The sequence below is a fragment of the Podarcis raffonei genome, chromosome 16, assembly GCF_027172205.1.
Source record: "Podarcis raffonei isolate rPodRaf1 chromosome 16, rPodRaf1.pri, whole genome shotgun sequence".
Classification (NCBI taxonomy): domain Eukaryota; kingdom Metazoa; phylum Chordata; class Lepidosauria; order Squamata; family Lacertidae; genus Podarcis; species Podarcis raffonei.
The window spans coordinates 22,375,242-22,394,239 of NC_070617.1; the positions used below are offsets into that span (position 1 = coordinate 22,375,242).

At 46.7% G+C, this 18,998-nt stretch overlaps 1 protein-coding gene across 2 annotated transcripts in view; it reads right to left on the bottom strand.

The window, feature by feature from the left end:
- GCN1 (GCN1 activator of EIF2AK4) overlaps nucleotides 1–18,998 on the bottom strand; it is a 62,693-nt gene that overhangs the window by 32,978 nt on the left and 10,717 nt on the right. For both annotated transcript variants that reach the window (XM_053369815.1, XM_053369814.1), the window contains exons 11-30: nucleotides 18,715–18,843; nucleotides 17,815–17,865; nucleotides 17,119–17,217; nucleotides 16,820–16,993; nucleotides 16,562–16,714; nucleotides 15,258–15,350; nucleotides 14,466–14,541; nucleotides 13,956–14,115; nucleotides 12,631–12,820; nucleotides 11,385–11,509; nucleotides 10,006–10,184; nucleotides 9,040–9,133; nucleotides 7,798–7,911; nucleotides 5,874–6,072; nucleotides 5,245–5,400; nucleotides 4,549–4,730; nucleotides 3,114–3,194; nucleotides 2,248–2,391; nucleotides 1,782–1,909; nucleotides 1,236–1,425 (exon numbers count right to left, since the gene is read on the bottom strand). In XM_053369815.1, the coding sequence (XP_053225790.1) occupies nucleotides 1,236–1,425; nucleotides 1,782–1,909; nucleotides 2,248–2,391; nucleotides 3,114–3,194; nucleotides 4,549–4,730; nucleotides 5,245–5,400; nucleotides 5,874–6,072; nucleotides 7,798–7,911; nucleotides 9,040–9,133; nucleotides 10,006–10,184; nucleotides 11,385–11,509; nucleotides 12,631–12,820; nucleotides 13,956–14,115; nucleotides 14,466–14,541; nucleotides 15,258–15,350; nucleotides 16,562–16,714; nucleotides 16,820–16,993; nucleotides 17,119–17,217; nucleotides 17,815–17,865; nucleotides 18,715–18,843 (2,717 nt within the window). The remainder of the gene's footprint in view (nucleotides 1–1,235; nucleotides 1,426–1,781; nucleotides 1,910–2,247; nucleotides 2,392–3,113; nucleotides 3,195–4,548; nucleotides 4,731–5,244; nucleotides 5,401–5,873; nucleotides 6,073–7,797; nucleotides 7,912–9,039; nucleotides 9,134–10,005; nucleotides 10,185–11,384; nucleotides 11,510–12,630; nucleotides 12,821–13,955; nucleotides 14,116–14,465; nucleotides 14,542–15,257; nucleotides 15,351–16,561; nucleotides 16,715–16,819; nucleotides 16,994–17,118; nucleotides 17,218–17,814; nucleotides 17,866–18,714; nucleotides 18,844–18,998) is intronic.

Sequence of the window (18,998 nt, forward strand, 5' to 3'; positions counted from 1 at the left end):
CTATGTCAGGAGAGCTGTCCCATTGGGGCATCTGATTGGCCAGTGGATGCTTGACTAGGTGGACCTTTGGCCTGACCCAGCAGGCTCTTCTTATCCTCATTATCACAGAACAAGGACACTGAAGGGCCTGAAAGACCTTCTTTGGCTCCCAGTACGTTTCCGCGCACAATTCAAAGTGTTGGTGCTGACCTTTAAAACCCTAAATCGCCTCAACCCAGTATACCTGGAGCAGCGTCTCCACCCCCATTGTTCTGCCCAGACACTGAGGTCCAGCTCCAAGGGCCTTCTGGCGGTTCCCTCACTGCGAGAAGTGAGGTTACAGGGAACCAGGCGGAGGGCCTTCTCGGTGGTGGTGCCTGCCCTGTGGAACGCCCTCCCACCAGATGTCAAGGAAATATACAACTATCTGACTTTTAGAAGACATCTGAAGGAAGCCCTGTTTAGGGAAGTTTTTAATGTCTGGTGTTTTATCGTGTTTTTAATATTCTGTTGGGAGCTGCCCAGAGTGGCTGGGGAAACACAGCCAGATGGGCAGGGTATGTATGTATATATGTATGTATGTATGTATGTATGTATAAATAAATAAAACCACTACTACTACTACTACTACTACTACTACTACTACTACTACTATAGGGATGCGGGTGGCACTGTGGGTTAAACCACAGAGTCTAGAGCTTGCCAATCAGAAGGTTGGCGGTTCGAATCCCCGTGACGGGGTGAGCTCCCGTTGCTCTGTCCCTGCTCCTGCCAACCTAGCAGTTCGAAAGCGCGTCGAAGTGCAAGTAGATAAATAGGTACCGCTCCAGCAGGAAGGGAAACGGCATTTCCGTGTGCTGCTCTGGTTCGCCAGAAGCGGCTTAGTCATGCTGGCCACATGACCCGGAAGCTGTACGCCGGCTCCCTCGGCCAGTAAAGCGAGATGAGCGCCGCAACCCCAGAGTCGGTCACAAATGGACCTAATGGTTAGGGGTCCCTTTACCTTTACTATTCTGTTGGGAGCTGCCCAGAGTGGCTAGGGAAACCCAGCCAGATGGGCAGGAAATAAACAAGCAAACATTGCTGCCAGGTGAAAGCACACAAGGAAAGTAGTTTGGGAGGAGGAGAGGTATGGCCTAGGGAGTGTCCCAAGGACTGGGGACACCTAGAGGTCTCAGTGCCACAGCCCCTAAGCCAGAGGTTCCCCCCAATCTTGCTCTAGACCTCCCCCCAGTCCCTCCTCACGAATGGCTTACATAGAGTTTCTCCTGATAGATCTCCATCAGTTTGGTCATGACGTCCCTCGTCTGGCTTCGATACTGCTCAACACTCTTGGAAAGGGCCTCAGCGCCCGCCTGGCGCACGGCTTCCTCGTAGTGGATGACATCTTTAATGAGGACCGAACAGATGTCAGGCTGCAACTCCAGACCCATCGACTCCCAAAGCCTGTAAGAGACGAAAACCGAAGGTCATCCTCCAGGTATCAAAGAACCACCCCTGTCTCGTATCAGGCAGTGACGAGGGGAGTTTTCAGCAGGTAGCGCATTCCACAACCAAGCTGCGACCAGTGAAAAAGCCTGCCTCTGCGTCAAGGTGGGCCAATAATTGTTAGGCCCTGGCAGGACTTAGGAGGGTTCCATTTGTTAGGCAATACTCTGCAGAGGCAGTTTCCTATGTTCATTGGTCAAAGCACTTCCTCAGGTCTTGCCGGAGAAGCATCACCTGACATTTGAGCAATGTGCATCTGGTGCAAAAAAACAAACAAACAAGAGCATCTCTTTGGTGGGACAGCAAATTCTCACCTCTGGGCCAGCGTCCTGATTGCTTCTTCCTTGTCGAAATTCACCACCCAGAGTCGGCGCAAAAGGTTCATCCCATTCTTCTCATCGCTGTCCGGCGTTGGCAGCACCAACTGCAGCTCCATCAAGCCCTGAAGATCAGAACAGGACAAGTCAGTAGAAAGCCTTCCTCCCAGCCCCTTTGTATTCCAAAACTGCCATGAGAAGTGACGTCCCCTTTCCAGGGGTTGCAAACGCATGCATTAAGGCTGTTCAGGTATTACTTTGCAGCCACACGCTTGCAGCAAGATTGGGAGGGGGTGCCGCATTCTGAGAGCCAGGCATGAAGACCCAGAGGGCCACATTAGGCTCCCAGGCCTGGGATTCCCTAACAGAGCTCTACAAACGTATCTTCCTCCAGTGTTGGATGGGAAGCCACCCATCCTCCCACCTCCTCCCCTGTGCTGGCTGGAAAGAGGTCCCAACTGACCCGGAGGGCTGCATCTCGGACATTCATGCACGGGGACTGAAGGGCTTGGAGTAACACATCCACTTCTTCCTGTTCTGCATAGGCACAGCCATCCTCTCCACTGCTGCTGGCACACAGGGCGGTCAGGGCATTGGAAGCCAAGACCTGACAAGAGGCAAGAGAGCTTAAAATCAGACAGCAAAGGAATATAATTGTTGCCATACAAATTCATAGGCAAAAAGCCACCAAAGGGGTACAAGAAGAACATTAAAACACACTCTGAAAGAAATAAAAACTGATTCAACCAACTAAAAACCATGGAACCATCCATACAAACCAAAACAACAACAAAGCAATTCCATCAGATATAAAATTGATATTCCATGAATGGCCGGGTTGCACCCTCAAGGGAAAGCACAAATGTTTTCAGCAGATACCTAAACATAATCTCATTAATGGCACCAAACTGGAAAATCCATGAGTGAGTGAATCAATCAATTGCATTCATAAACCATCTTTCCTCCAAGGAGTTCATGGTAGCATCCATAGTTCCTCCCCTCTCAATTTTATCCCCACAATAACCCTGTGAGGTAGGTTAGGGCTGAGAGACAGTGAGCCTCATGGCCGAGTGAGGATTTGAACCCTCGTCTCCCAAATCCTTGTCCAGCACTCTAACCACTGTGCCACACCGGCTCACAATGTACTCAGGCACTGCATAACATATTAATACGGGCACTGTACAGAAAACCCGGAAGACAGTTAACATTAGAAGTATGGGAGCCGAATACAGGTTTAACAGGACCAACAAAGACCAGATAAAAAGAGCTCCGGGGGCTCTGCATCTGGTATGCGAGCTGTTGCTGTACTAGAATGGTTGGCCAGCTCACCTGTAAGCGTGGAGAGCCTGTCCCAATCACTTTACTCAGGAGCCGCAGCATCTCTGTGCGAGGCAGTAACTCGGGTCCGTTCTGACAAGTGACCGGGGGAAAGAGGGGCAAAAGAGAAACGCAAACACTTGTCATTTAAAAAAAGGCAACTGCCCAACCAACAATGAATAATCATCCTCATCATGCAATGAAGCTGGGGGATTTGGAATGGCACACAGAAGGTGAGCATTCTGTATTTTATGTACTTAACAAAATTTACATACAGTGGTGCCTCGCAAGACGAAAAGAATCCGTTCCGTGATTCTCTTCGTCTAGCAGTTTTTTCGTCTTGCGAAGCAACCCTATTAGCGGCTTAGCGGATTAGCGCTATTAGCGGTTTAGCGGCTATTAAAGGCTTAGCGGCTGAGCTGCTAAAAGGCTATTAGCGGCTTAGCGGCCTAGAAAAAGGGGGGGAGCGGGGGGGAAATCGTAAGACTCGCAAGACGTTTTCATCTTGCGAAGCAAGCCCATAGGGAAAATCGTCTTGCGAAGCAACTCAAAAACGGAAAACCCTTTCGTCTAGCGGGTTTTCCGTCTTGCGAGGCATTCGTCTTGCGGGGCACCACTGTACTAGTCGATTTACTAAGTTGCTGTTATTATTTACATTTACCATATTTCTCCGTCTATAAAACAACCCCATGTATATTTTGGGGGACTCAGATTTAAGAAAATGGGGGAGATGTATCTGTGTGTAAGACGCCCCCTAATTTTTGACATTCTTTTTTAGGGGGGAAAACCTAGTCTTACACACAGAAATATACTGTATATGTTGCTTTTTCAAAGTGGCTTACAACAGAACAAAATGTGAATCGATACATCGCTAAAATAGCAGTTGAATACTAAAATGTAACACCCAAATCCAGCAAATACAGTGGTACCTTGGTTCTCAAACGGCTTGGCTCCCAAACGCCGCAAACCCGGAACTGTTCTGGTTTGTGAACGGTTTACGGAAGCCCAACATCCGACGCGGCTTCTGCTTGCCTGCAGGAATCTCCTGCAGCCAATCAGAAGTCGTGCCTTGGTTTTCGAACTGTTTCAGGAGTCGAACCAACTCCTGGAACAGATTAAGTTTGAGAACCAAGGTACCACTGTAACTCTGTTCAGTTGCATTAACGTTACAACTTTTTAAATTCATGTTGAAGTACTTCCTGTTCTTCTATGGCTACAAGCTGTTGTATGTTGCATCTGGAGAGGGAGGCGGCTCTCAAGACAAAGAGGCAGAGGAGGAGGGATGTGATGAGAAGGAAAGTATCTCAACACTTGCATCAGCTTTGTTTGGCTGTGCATTTTCAGCTCCCTTTGAACCTCCTGGGGGGGGTAGGGCACATCTGTCTGCCACCAATTAAAATGGCAGCTTGCTTTCTGAAAATGATGCAACCCCGTGGAAAACACTGACCTCGTCCACCAGCAAACTCTGGCTGCTGGCAGATGATCTCAGCTGAGCATGGACCGTGATTGTCTGCAGAGCCTTGACCAACAGCTCCTCCTTCTCTTCACTGTCGTTGGGAGTCTCCAGCAGCACCATTTTGAGGAGAGGGAAGACTAAGGAAAAGGCTGGGGCCGTTAATGGCACGGGACCTGCAACAGGCAGAAAAGAAGAGGGGAGATACAGACGCAGAAGGACATGCCCATACATGCCAACGTCAGCCATTGACAGAGTAGATCTGCTGAAATCAATGGGCACGGCTGACTTGTTGGGAGAGCAACAGCAGTGATCATTCAGTTCATAACTTAAAGAGTTAATTCTGTTCTCAGTAGAGAGTCAGTATGGTCTAGTGGTTAAGAGCGGTAGACTCGTAATCTAGTGAACCGGGTTCGCTTCCCCACTCCTCCACATGCAGCTGCTGGGTGACCTTGGGCTAGTCACACTTCTCTGAAGTCTCTCAGCCCTACGCACCTCACAGAGTGTTTGTTGTGAGGGAGGAAGGGAAAGGAGAATGTTAGCCGCTTTGAGACTCCTTCGGGTAGTGATAAAGCGGGATATCAAATCCAAACTCCTCCTCTTCTTCTTCGAGTCAGCTGCTCGGGGAGGAGCGAGGAGGCACTGCTTAGCAACCAAATCAGGTGGAAAAAATCAGAAGCGGGTCCTCACCTGCCTCTCCCTTGCTCATCCGTACAGGCACAGTGTGCGTGTGCAACAAGGTCACCACTCTGGTCACAGCAGTGGGCAGGTCCTCTTGGCACCAGGATTCGTCCAAAACACACTCAGGCTTTATCATCCTCAAGGTCACGTGACTCACTACAGTACCTGGGGAAAGGGGTGAAGGGAGTTTTAAGTCCAGCACCAAAATTGAGGAGGGGGGGAGGTACCCTGGCTGGCTACCCCAATCTACGTTTGTTTGTATTTTTGCAGCTTTATGCTACAAAAGCTTAACTTATCTGGGTTTTCCCCCATCATAGAGATAGACAGACAGACAGACAGATAGCTACAGATAGATAGATAGATAGATAGATAGATAGATAGATAGACAGACAGACAGACAGACAGACAGATAGCTACAGATAGATGATAGATAGATAGATAGATAGATAGATAGATAGATAGATAGATGATAGATAGATAGAGATAGAGATAGATAGATAGATAGATAGATAGATAGATAGATAGATATAGATAGATAGATAGATAGAAAGATGATAGATAGATAGATAGATAGATAGATGATAGATAGATAGATAGATAGATAGATGATATAAACACACACAAAGCAGAACACTAACCAAAAGTCTTCAAGCGATCAGGCATCACACAGGACGCCAAAGAAAGGAAAGGGGTCTTAATCCTTGGAGCCGCCAGAGGGGACTTCAGCAGAGGCAGGAAGAAGCCTATGAGACTGGGGATGTACTGGGAGAGACCAGGGGGGTTCCTCTTTAGAACAGCATCCAGGAGACCCAGCATTGATTCCAGTTCATTGTCAAGCTGCAATAGAACACTGCGGTGGTTACTGGCGAAAGGCAATCTTGAAAGAAGCAGCCAAGCTTTGGACTAACACACCCACACACCCATAAGCACAATCCTTTCTCTGTATTTTCTTCCTTTATCAATATTCTCAGCACGGTAAGAGGGGGAGAGGGACTTGCTGACCCAGAAACAGATGGCATGGCAATACTGAACCACAGCAGCAGCAGCTGGTGACCAGTGGATATGGTGGGGCAGTTGATCTGCTAATGGGAGATGGAGGGGGTGCTCTTTAGAGTCAAGAGGGTCCTCAGAGGCAACAGGTAACAAATTGTTGACATATGCTCTGCTGCGGGCTAGGCTACCCTCTTTTGTGTGATCCAGTCCACGTTATTTTTTAAATTTAATTTAATTTAATTTATTAAAACAACAGCAACAACCAGCCAGGAAGCAAACATTGCCCTTGAGTGTGGAAATGTGCCAGTTCAGAGGAGAGACCCTATTCTTGCTTGTAATTTCAAGGTCTCTCCCTAGCCCCTCTCATCTCGATGCTGGAGGGGAGAAATCTCATGTGCTCAGATCCTGCTTGTGGGTTTCCCATGTTACCAGAATTTTTATAAAGGTGGTGGGGGGGTTTAGTTTCCCGTTAAACGGGACACTGCACCCCCAGACCACCACCACCCAAATCGACACCATTCCAACTTCATTTTACTCAGGGAAAAGATGGCTACCAAAGGAGGGGGACTTGGGAAACTGGTAAAAGACAGCCATAATCCCTGAAACCCGGGATCACGTACGCAGCAGCCTCTTACATAAGAGATAATCACTGGCATCCTGGCAAATGGGTGCCAGACAGGTAGTCATCCTGTGGACAATAGCAAACTATCCAGGTTCTGGGTCAGGACAAAGAAGTGTGATTACCTGAACAGGGAAAAGCAGGAACTTGTAAATACTTCCATTGTTATCACTTGATGAGTGTAAAGTGGAGGGCAAGGGAGGGTGGGGGCAAGAAAACCCCTCCCCCTTTGTGACATATGTATGATGCATCTGTGATGTGTGCATGAAGCTTCACCAAAGGGGTTTGTGGGAAAAGGGAAAGCTCATAAAAGAAGGGGCACCCTTTTGTTCGGTAATTCTTCCTGCTTCTTCCATGTGGTGGGTGGAAGTCCTGTTGCAACAGTCTTTTGAATAAAGATCATGCCTACAGGCTGCTGTTTTTGCTCTTATATACACTGAGGTCCAGCGCTGAGGGCCTTCTGGCGGTTCCCTCGCTGTGAGAAGCCAAGTTACAGGGAACCAGGCAGAGGGCCTTTTCGGTAGTGGCACCCGCCCTGTGGAACGCCCTCCCATCAGATGTCAAGGAGAAGAACAACTACCAGAGCTTTAGAAGACATCTGAAGGCAGCCCTGTTTAGGGAAGCTTTTAATGTTTGATGTATTACAGTATTTTAATATTTTGTTGGAAGCTGCCCAGGGTGGCTGGGGAGACCCAGCCAGATGGCGGGGTATAAATAATAAATTATTATTATTATTATTATTATTATTATTATTATTATTATTATTACTACTACTACTACTACTACTACATTTCTGGCTGGTGTCTTTGTTTGACAATGCAAGTAAGCCCAAGGATTTTCCTATAACACCCACAGGTATCTGGCTGGCCACTGCGAGAACACGCTGGGCCCGTGGCCTGATCCAGCAGGCTCCTCTTACATTCTTAACATTAGGCCCAGCTATAGCTTACCTCTTTCAACTGCTTCCTGGTCTGAGATTCCTTTTCCAGCTGGGCATTCAGCATTTCCTTCTGTTTGCTGGTTAGCTGGATCTCCTCCTTTATCCCCTTCTTCTTCTTAATCTCCTGCAGAAGAGAAAACCATCTTTTCGGTTATAACGGGGAAGCGGGCGGCAGCATTCCCGCCAAAGGAAGCAGCTTCAGCAGTTCAAAGACAATGAACAACATGATGGGAGAGAAAATTAGAGTGAATTGGGAGTTGTGTCCAGGGACAGACAAGCTCAGGACGACAGCAGCAAGAAAGAAAGAAAACACCTAGCTCTATGCAATCTGACTTAGTTTATCACAGGTTGCTCATCAAACGCTACCAAAAAGGCTCTTGATGCAACTTAAAACTATTCAGTCTTCTTTTCATCTTCATTTTCTTTCCCCTTCTCTCCCAGAAACTCTGGGAGCTTTACATGGGATGCTTCCCTGTTATCCCCTGAGAGGTGGCTCTTCAGGCTTAAGAAAAGGTGAGTGTTCCAAAAAAACCCCCTGCAGAACTGAGTGAAGATCTGAAATCCAGTCCATGCCTGAGTCATTTAGGGCTTTAATAATAATACAGTGGTACCTCGGGTTATGTACTTAATTCGTTCCAGAGATCCGTTCTTAACCTGAAACTGTTCTTAACCTGAAGCACCACTTTAGCTAATGGGGCCCCCCACTGCCGCTGCGCCACCGGAGCACGATTTCTGTTCTCATCCTGAAGCAAAGTTCTTAACCTGTGGTACTATTTCTGGGTTAGTGGAGTCTGTAACCTGAAGCGTCTGTAACCTGAAGCGTATGTAACCCGAGGTGCCACTGTACAGTCGTACCTTGGTTCTCGAATGTAATCCATTCAAGGAGTACGAAATGTTCGAAAACCAAGGCGCAGCTTCCAATTGGCTGCAGGAGCTCCCTGCACTCAAGCAGAAGCTGCGTCAGATGTTCGCCTTCCAAAAAACGTTCAAAAACTGGAATTCGGAAGCCAAAATGTATGAGTACCAAGGCATTTGAGAACCAAGGTACGACTGTAATATAGAAGAAGAAGAAGAAGAAGAAGAAGAAGAGGAGGAGGAGGAGGAGGAAGCAGCAGCAGCAGCTGCACTCCGGACATAAGAACATAATAAAACAACAAACATTAAATGCTAAGGGGGGCAACCAGTGCAGTTGCTTTAAAACAGGGCTTATATTAGACCTAAATATGGCATTATCCACCATGCAAGACCTCACCTCCTTCAGCTCCAGTTCAATGATCTGCTCCTTGAAAGAATAAGCTTTGTTTTCTCTCTTCATGTTGGCCTTTTTCAGGCTGTCTTGCTGAGCGCTGAAGACAGCAAAGGAGAGAGAGAGAGAGAGAGAGAGAGAGAGAGAGAGAGATTAGCACAATCCAGTGAAATCATCTCAGGTTATCAGCTTCAATTACAGCTACCACAAAAGAACAGAAAAAAATTAGTCTTTGTTATTTATTTAAACAAAAAGTATATACGGTTTAATTGTGATAAAGACCACTCTAAGCATTTTACACAAACTATATATCTCTATATATACGACAGCTAAAAAGAGATTTTAAAAACTTATGGAAATCAACAATAAGGGGAAAAGATTCAGACACATGTAACTTCTGCATGTTTGGACAGGCCTGCCTAAACAGAAACATTTTAAGCAGGCACCAAAAATTACAGCAAAGGTGCATGCCTGATGTCAATATGCAGGGAGTTCTGAAGTTTAAGCATTGCTACACTAAAAGATTGATTTCTTACAAGTGCAGAACGAGTATCATGTTTCACTTGTAACAGTGCCAGTTCCACAGATCAAAGCGCTTTAGATAGTGGTGGTTTGTTATGCCACACACATTTCAAGGGGACGGGTCATCGCTTAGTGCTGTGTGTACAAAAGGTCCATAGGTTAGTGGCATATATGTATTGATTAAAGAGATTTTTTTTCTCCTAAAAGTGCTTTGGAAACCTGTAATGGCCTGTCAAAAATAAGGAGGGCTGTAGCTCAATGGCAAAACACCTGCTTTGCATGCAGAAGATTCCAGGTTTAATTCCTGGTATCTCCAGGTAGGGTTAGCAAAAGGTTCCCTGTCTGGAACGGGAGAGCCGCTGCCAGTCAGTGTAGACAACACCGAGCTAGATGGACCAATGGCCTGGCTCAGTATAAGGCAGCTTCCTGTATCCAAGTGATCGTCCTCACCTGTGCAAGATGGACTTGTCATACAGTTCCCCTTCGGGCGTCTTCATGATAGCAAACTCCTCCTGGGTCACAAGACACAGCGCTGGGTTTTCTAGAAAGGCGGAGATGGTGCTGATGACCTGAGGGAGGACTTGGCTGGGAGAGAGGGCAGAAAGCAGACCCACTGCATTCAGGGACGACTGTGAAACAAGGAAGGGGAGGGGAAACAGCCACTTGTCAAGGATTACAGCACTATCCCAGTAGTGATGTATGGAAGTGAGAACTGGACCATAAAGAAAGCTGATCGCCGAAGAATCGATGCTTTTGAATTATGGTGCTGGAGGAGACTCTTGAGAGTCCCATGGACTGCAAGAAGATCAAACCTCTCCATTCTTAAGGAAATCAGCCCTGAGGGCTCACTGGAAGGACAGATCGTGAAGCTGAGGCTCCAATACTTTGGCCACCTCATGAGAAGAGAAGACTCCCTGGAAAAGACCCTGATGTTGGGAAAGATGGAGGGCACAAGGAGAAGGGGACGACAGAGGACAAGATGGTTGGACAGTGTTGTCGAAGCTACCAGCATGAGTTTGACCAGACTGCGGGAGGCAGTGGAAGACAGGGGTGCCTGGCGTGCTCTGGTCCATTGGGTGACGAAGAGTCAGACACGACTAAACAACTAAACAACAACAACATAATATTCTCTCAACACTTGGGGCTGATAGTCTTAATCTGCAGCACTCTTCACTGCATGCACCTGTGGTCTCTGTGTCCTTTTGCGGATAGGAGAGAAGCAGCATCAGCAAGATTTTTCAACCCGCAACCCCCAGGTATAAAATCTTATTACACTAGGTCCATTAAGAAGCATTTTAGGAAGGGAGCACAGATCAGTGGTAGAGCATCAACTCTGCAGGGAGGAAAGCCACAGGTCGAATCCCTGCCATTTCCAATTAAAATTTATAAGCAGCAGATCAAAAAGAGACCCTTTGCCTGCACCCCTGGAGAGCCTGTTCAGAGTGGACCAGGTGTGGGGAGAGCCTTGGGCCCCCAGGCCACATACAGCCCTCTAAACCTCTCTGGCTGGCCCTCTGCACCCACCTTGAGTAGCTTTGCCTGTCTGGAATGTGCCCTTGAACTCAGATAATGCCTCCTGCTGGGGGTGGGGTGGAAAAACTAGCTTACTGTTCTGCCTACCTTTGCCTCTAGCCCCGGCCCCCATGTAGCCCTTGAAAGGATGCCAAGAAGGGAATGAGGCTTCCGGCCTGGAAAAAGTTCCCCCACTTCTGGAAAGCTGGCAGTACTGAAACTAAGTGGACCGCAGTTTGTGTTGACTATGGCAGTTTCATCATCTCTCAGCCCAGGATGCCCTTGAAAACCTCTGCAGAAGAATCAAACCCAGTCACCTTACTCATGGGGCTCTGGGTGACAATCCGGTCAAAGATCTTTTCCAGGTACTTGGCGATGAAATCGACAGGGTCCAGTTTCATCTTGATCAGGAGGGCTGTCCAAAGGCCAGACTGGCCTGTTACTGAAAGGGAGAAGGGAGGGAGAGACTTACAAGAGGCACAACAGACTCTACTTCCGTCACATACCCAACTGGTAAAATATATAATTAAATTTTCTCTTTTACATTATTATCAAGGATTTCCCTTATTCTCTTTCCATGGTTCAATTTGCATATCATATATCCCTGCATCCATTAAAACTTATTTACACTGTTGAATTTATCTTAACGCTGCCAACGTTTTCATGTGTACACAATTTCCCCCCCATATATTCAACAAACTCTTTCCAATCTTTTCTAAACGTATGTTCTTCTTGTTCTCTTATTCTATATGTTAAGTCTGCAAGCTGCGCATATTCTGTCAGCTTAAGTTGCCATTTTTCTTTAGTTGGGACCTTGCTTGTTTTCCATTTTGGGACTAACCAAACACGGACCACAGTAGTAGCATACATAAATAACCTTTTTTGACACCTGGGAATTTCAGTCTGATTTATTCCCAAGGAAAAGGATTCTGGATTTTTTTGGGGGGGAAAGAATGCTTAAACGTTTTTTCAGTTCATTATGGATTATTTCCCAATACTCTTTTACCCTTTTACAAGTTCACCACATGTGAAAAAACGTTCCCTCCACCTCTTTGCATCTCCAGCACTTACCTGATTCAATCTCATTATACATCTTAGCAAGCCTAAGGGTAAAGAGTAAAGGGGCCCCTGACCATTAGATCCATTTGCGGATGACTCTGGGGTTGCGGCGCTCATCTCGCTTTACTGGCCGAGGGAGCCAGCGTACAGCTTCTGGGTCATGTGGCCAGCATGCTAAGCCGCTTCTGGCGAACCAGAGCAGCGCACGGAAACGCCGTTTACCTTCCCGCCGGAGCGGTACCTATTTATCTACTTGCACTTTGATGTGCTTTCGAACTGCTAGGTTGGCAGGAGCAGGGACCGAGCAACAGGAGCTCACCCCCTTGCGGGGATTCGAACCACTGACCTTCTGACTGGCAAGCCCTAGGCTCTGTGGTTTAACCCACAGCGCCAGCTGTGTCCCCTCTTAGCAAGCCTACTCAGAGTTAAATACCATCTGTACCATTTTCAAGTAGTTCTCCTTCAAAGAATAACATACTGGGAACTTTCCCCTCTCCTACTCACCTAGAGAAGGGTGATTGCTTACTAGCAACATTTCCAAGGCTAACTTTTCCTTCTCCTCTGGATCGCCCTCCAGCCCCGACACGCATGAGATCATGCACAGCGTCTCCTGGAGGACACGAGGAGGGATGTAGGTCTTTCCTTGTTCCGACAGCTCTCCTGTCTCGGTGAGCAAGGCCTCGGTGGGCAGTACCTGACGAATCGTGAATATAAATGCAATAGTAAGACAAGTGCTGGAGTGTAGAGAGAGCAATGTCGATCCAAGTCTTGTAGAGTAAAGCACAGCCAAATGCAGCAAGAGTCTGACTTCTGGATCAGGCTAAAAGGCCCATCCAGCCCAGGATCCTGTTCTCATAGTGGCCGATCAGATGTCTGTGGGAAGCCCGCGACCCGACCTGAGTGCATCAGAAACACTCTCCCCCTCCTGTAGTCCCCATCAACTGGCAACTCCATTGAAGCTCAAAGTATCTACTTGCAAAGAATTTGTAATCCAATTATCTGCTGAGGGTATTACCCAAAATTACTGAGATTGTTTCAGGGTTATTTAGCCAAGATTTTTAAAGTCAAATCTAAAACTACTTAATTGTACTTAATGGTGGCTAATGGATCTTTTAGATGTTTTATGTATTTAATATGTCTGGATTATCAACGTTTTATGGATGGTTTTCTTTTTTTCTCCTTTACAGTCTTGTTGTCTAAATTATGCAAATAGCCAATGTCTATGGGAAGCCTACAAACCAGACCTGAATGCAACAAAAACAATCCCCTCTCTTGCACAATATTGCATAGCAAAGCAATGGATGTAAATTTTACCCCCGTAAAGGTAAAAAAGGTAAAGGACGGCTAAGTCCAGTCAAAGGCATCTATGGGGTACGGCGCTCATCTCGCTTTCAGGCAGAGGGAGCTGGCGTTTGTCCACAGACAGCTTTCCGGGTCATGCGGCCAGCAGGACTAAACCACTTCTGGGGTAACAGAACACCATGACGGAAGCCAGAGTGCAAGGAAACGCCATTTACCTTCCTGCCGCAGCAGTACTTATTTATCTACTTGCACTGGCATGCTTTCGAACTGCTAGGTTAGCAGGAGCTGGGACAGAGCGACGGGAGCTGACTCTGTCACGGGGATTCGAACCGCCAACCTTCTGATCGGCAAGCCCAAGAAGCTCAGTGGTTTAGACCACAGCGCCACCCGCGTCCCCATGAAGTACACTCCCTCCAGCAGCGGAGACAGAACCTAGCCATCGTGGATATTAGCCTTATCCTCCATGGACCTCAGGATGGAGGGCTTTAAAAGGCTGGACCTCGTCCCAAAAGTTGTATGGACTTTACCTTGTGAGAACTGAGCACTACTTTCAGCTCCTCTAAGAGCCCATAAGCCAACTTGAACCCTCTGGGCAAAGACAGGAGCTTCCTCACAGTCTGCTGGGCGAGCCTTCGGACACCCCATGATCGGCTGAGGAGGACTGCAGCCAGGGCTTTGTGATATTGCCTGAAAGCGAGAAAAAAAGTTAGGGGGGAAGGAGAGAGAGAGATAGGAGGGAGGAGAGCCATGCGTCAGGGGCACAGCATCTGATTTGCATGCAGAAGGTCCCATGTTCAATCTAGGGCTGGGAATGTCCCATCAGGAAACCCGGAGAGGCTGCTGCCAGTCAGTGTACACAGTACTGAGCTAGATGGGCCAATGGTCTGATTCGGTATGGGGAGGAGGCAAGCAGTCAACAACAGGGTGATCATGACCCAAAGCATACTTTTGTGCGAAGTTCTGGGGGTGCCCTCACCCTCAGAGGAAGTTTCAAGAGTTTGATGATAAGCAAGAGAAGGAGACCAAGCTATACGTACTGGACTTTAGCACCAGGTAGTCGATGCTCATGGTCCAAGAGGAGGCGTTCTGTCAGCTGCAGAACTGTGCACATTGCTGCAGGAGGGGAGGAAAAACACAAAAGGTGCAGAAGCCAGCCTTGTTGCATTCACTATACCTATCCTTGCATGTAAATCACAATCCTACAAGTGTAAAGTCATTTCCCCAAGAGAATCACAGCTTTCCTTTCAAAAAAAGCAACTTAACAGCTACAAAAGGTTTGCCTAAGATATTGTAGGCATGATATTCAAATAATTTAAAAACAAAAAAATGGGCACTTGGTTGATTTACATGTGTTCTTTTACGGCAGCTTAGTTTTATCATCATCATAAAGGACTGGAGCTTTTGGAGCCAATAAGTTTATGAAGAGATTGAGGATTTATTTATTTTTTGTGATGTTCCAGAATAATATGTTTCATGACAATGTACAACCTTACACTGTGTTTAATTTACTGTGATGTTATCAGTATTCCCATATGTTTTCAGCTGATTTTTTTCTTGCTAAAGATATTAACTAAAAAAGATACCTGATCCCAAAGAACAAAGAGAGGCAGAACTGTGCGTATTAAGCCTTTACCAGCAAAGACCTGGGCAACACAATCCATTGTGCAAGTGTACTAAGGAGAGATGCAAACACTCAGCTTTGCCTACAAGCAGTAGAAGAGGAGAACATACAGTGCCCCAAAGCCCCAAAATACAGAAGCCTGTCCATCTTTGGAAACCCTTTTGCAAAACCTGAGAATGACCCCTTAAAGCAAAGGCATCCAGCTCACCTTCCTCTGATGCAGACTGCAGGAACTTCTCAGAAGTGAAAATCTGCTTTTTCTCATCCAGAACGAGGGGCCAGAAGCTGCTCAGTTTGTTCTCTGGAGAGGAAAAGAAAGAGATTGTGGCCATGTAGATAACAAAAAGAAGAGGAGGCAACCAGCCCTGCAGGCACCTCTTATATAAAGAAAACTATACCCTATTATTTACCATATTTATATACCACTTAGCATGCAAACCCTAAGTGGCTTACTTACAATAAAACTTTATTTTTCCTATTAACACAGTACTGTAAGCAAAAATAAAAACACAAAGATAAAAAACAAAGGGTTGTATCTAACACTGCACAAACAGTGTTCTGCTTGAATAATGGGATTTCCCCTTTTCCTTCTCCTCTTCCCCTGCCTGCCCCCAAAATCTGCTCCAACCACGGGAGAGGAGGGGGAAGTTCCGTTGTGCAAATGAAACAGCTGTGCTGGATACAACCCAAAACAACTAGTAAAATGAATGAAACACTGCAATGAATCTTACAATGATACGATACGATATCTTTATTGTCAGTGTCCCATACAGAACAATGAAATTGAAAAATCTACATAAGACATTCAGAAACCCATAAAACTCTGAAACCCCATTCTAAAATACAATATACTCCTATAGAGACTCCTTATACTGCATTTAAAACCAGAATTGCATTCAGGTAGAAACCCAGGGCACATGGAATCACAGAATTGAAGAGGACCAATTCCTGAGAAGCAGGAATCTCAGATGGCTGATCAGCAGGGCCACGCTTCCATAGGCGGGGGGGGGGGGGGGAGGAATGGGTGGTGGGAGGGAGAATGGTCTGAGGCCACTGCAATCCAATGAGAGCCAATGTTGGTGTAGTGGTTAGAGTGTTGGACTAGGACCTAGGAGACTAGAGTTCGAATCCCCACTCAGCCATGAAGATCCCTGGGTGACCTTGGGCCACAGCCACTGCCTCTCAGCCTAACCTACCAACCTCACAGGGTTGTCATGGGGATTAAATGATGGCAGGGGAGAGAACTGTGTATGCCACCTTTAGCTCCTTGGAGAAAAAGATGGGAGAGAAATGCAACAACTAACTATATAAATCCACAGGTGCAGAATGCAGGTAAGTGAATCACCACAATTGTCTCTGAGTAATAATTCTGTACCAGATCTTACAACTGTGAAGACCGCAGGGGTGGGCAAGGAGAAGAGAGAGGAAAAAGAGAGACACCTGAATTATGTTCATCTGTACCTATTGTTCCTTCACCCCATCAACTTGTTTCTAAACATCGTGGGACCTTACCTATTTGTGCATCAGCTACCGAGAGCCTACAAATCAGCAAGGCTGCTGCCACGCCTTCCGTCACCAGGGCAACCTGAGTGCTCTGCGCTGCTGCTTTTTCAACTGTCTGCATCAGCAATGGCAGCAAGTCTACTCCCTGCATAAGTACGTTGCCTGTGGAAGCAGAAAGAGAAGTCAGGGAGGCCTTTCCCCAAAAAACCTGCTATCAGAGGGGATTGCCCAGAAACAGGAATGGAACTAGAAGCAGCTCTTTCTTGCCTTTGAAGGATGCCAGCATGCACTGAAGATATGCATGCCTTACAGCGGAAGTGCAGGTTTTAAGGCTGAAGGCTTTCTTGAACCACTCGACCAGCTTCTTGGGCACTTCGGTGGTGAACCGATTACACCAGAGTGCGAGGACAGAGATGGCGTGCACCAAAGTGCCTTCGTGGACTGAGGAGAGAGAAAACGAAAAGAAACTGGGGCAAAGAAAGCAACCTGTCAATCAGCAGTGTGCTTTTCACAATCACGTTCCAATCACTGAAGTCGACAGTGTGCCACAAAATAAGACACCTTACCTTCCTGCTGAAGGAAAGGGATGAAAAGTTCTGTTATAGTTCCGCTTACAACTTGGTTTGAAGGCCCAGAAACTGCATGGTGGCTACAGCTGCCGATCCCTAAAAGCAGAAAAACTCCCTTGGTTAGAGCTACATTTCCTTTTGGCATTTCGAAAGCAGGAAAGAAAAATACTCTGTATCTGCAGGAACATACTGAAAAGTCTTTTCTTTAATTTTCTTTTTCCTTAATTTTCTTTTCGTAGTATGAGATTGTAAATTATTTGTGTAAGTATGTAATTTAAATTAATAAAGCTTATTTAATTTTTTTTAAAAAGTCTGCTGGATCACACTCATGGCCCATCATGTCCAGAAGCCTGTTTTCACAGTGGCCACCTGGCTGCCTTTGAGAAACCTGCAAGCATGACCTAAGCACAGGAACACTCTCCCCTCTAGCAACTGGTATTCAGAAGCATTACTGCCTCTGACCGCAGAGCCAGAGCATAGTCATCATGGCTAACAGCCCAACTTGTAGCCTTATTCTCCTCCATGAATTTGTCCAACCCTCTTTCAAAGCCATCCAAGATGGCGGCCATCACTGCTTCCCAGGGGAAGCAGTTCTACAGTTTAACTATGCATTGTGTGAATAAGTACTTCATCTGTCCTGAATCTTCCAACATTCACTACAACTTTAAGGCAATCCAAGATGTCTTCCCTTACCTGAGAGGACACTGATTTTCTGTGCCACAACTGTTAGCTTTCCCTCGGCACCTGTCGACAAGAATTGCGGGTTAACCGTAGACTCAAAGTTTGAAAAGACATAAAACCCAAATTTTAATGCTCTGAATGTGGACAATCACATCTCAGCTTAATAGGCCAAGATATTAATGAGCTCTGGGTACCAACAGGAAAAAACTTTGCCTCTCCCTTCCTCATGCAAACTAGAGCACAAGCCAAGAAACCTGCTGCATAATCAGCAACCGATTATGTCTAAACCAGGAAATCTTGGGGGTTGGGGGACACCACCAAAAGTGCCCCATTGGAAGGCTTTCCAGGAACCATGAAGAGGCATAAGGTTTCTGAAGCCAGATGTAGAATGGGAATATGCAACTAAGTCTGCTCCCAGCTCTCCTGACCTTGGCCATTCCTCAAATCCCACAACCGAGACACCACAAGCAGAGGTTAGGTGCACTGCGAAACAGGGCAGAGAGCGATATCCAACTAAGGCTATATTCACACCTTCGTTTCTGGGAGCTGTAGTTTGTTCTCCTCCCAGAGCCACAATTCCCAGAGTTCCCCGGGAAAGGAGGACTGGTGGTTAAGCCACTCCGGGAATTGCAGCTCTAGGAGTGAAACAGGGGTCCCCTGGAAACTCTCAGCAACTACAGCTACCAGGATTCTTTGGGAGAAGCCATGACTGTTTCAAGTGACACCACTGCAGTTTAAAGGTATGGTGTGAATTTAGCCTAAGTCATACGCAGAGCAGCCCCATTCAAATCTATGAACTTAAGTTACCTGCCCGTCAGTCTTGATGGGTCTACTGTGAGTAGGACTAACACTGCTTATCTCCCAGGCAAGGTGCAAGTGACACAAGAAAGGGGAATGATCAGAGCCACTCACCTCCCAAAATGGCAAACAGGTGTCTCCCAAGTGACTCCACTGTTGATGGGTCGCTGCACTGCCGAGCCAAGTTCTTCAATGCTACAATAGCCTCGTCCATCAGCTGAGAACTGTTGGATTTCAACTGGCCTATAAAATCAAAACACAAACGCTCAAATCTTTGGAGCTGTAGGGAAGCTTACAATTATCTTTACTAACAACTGGGGCTGGGAATAAGAGACATGGACATGATTACTGCAGCCTAGTTCCCCTCTTTGAAAAACAGAGACGCCCCAACTTTTAAA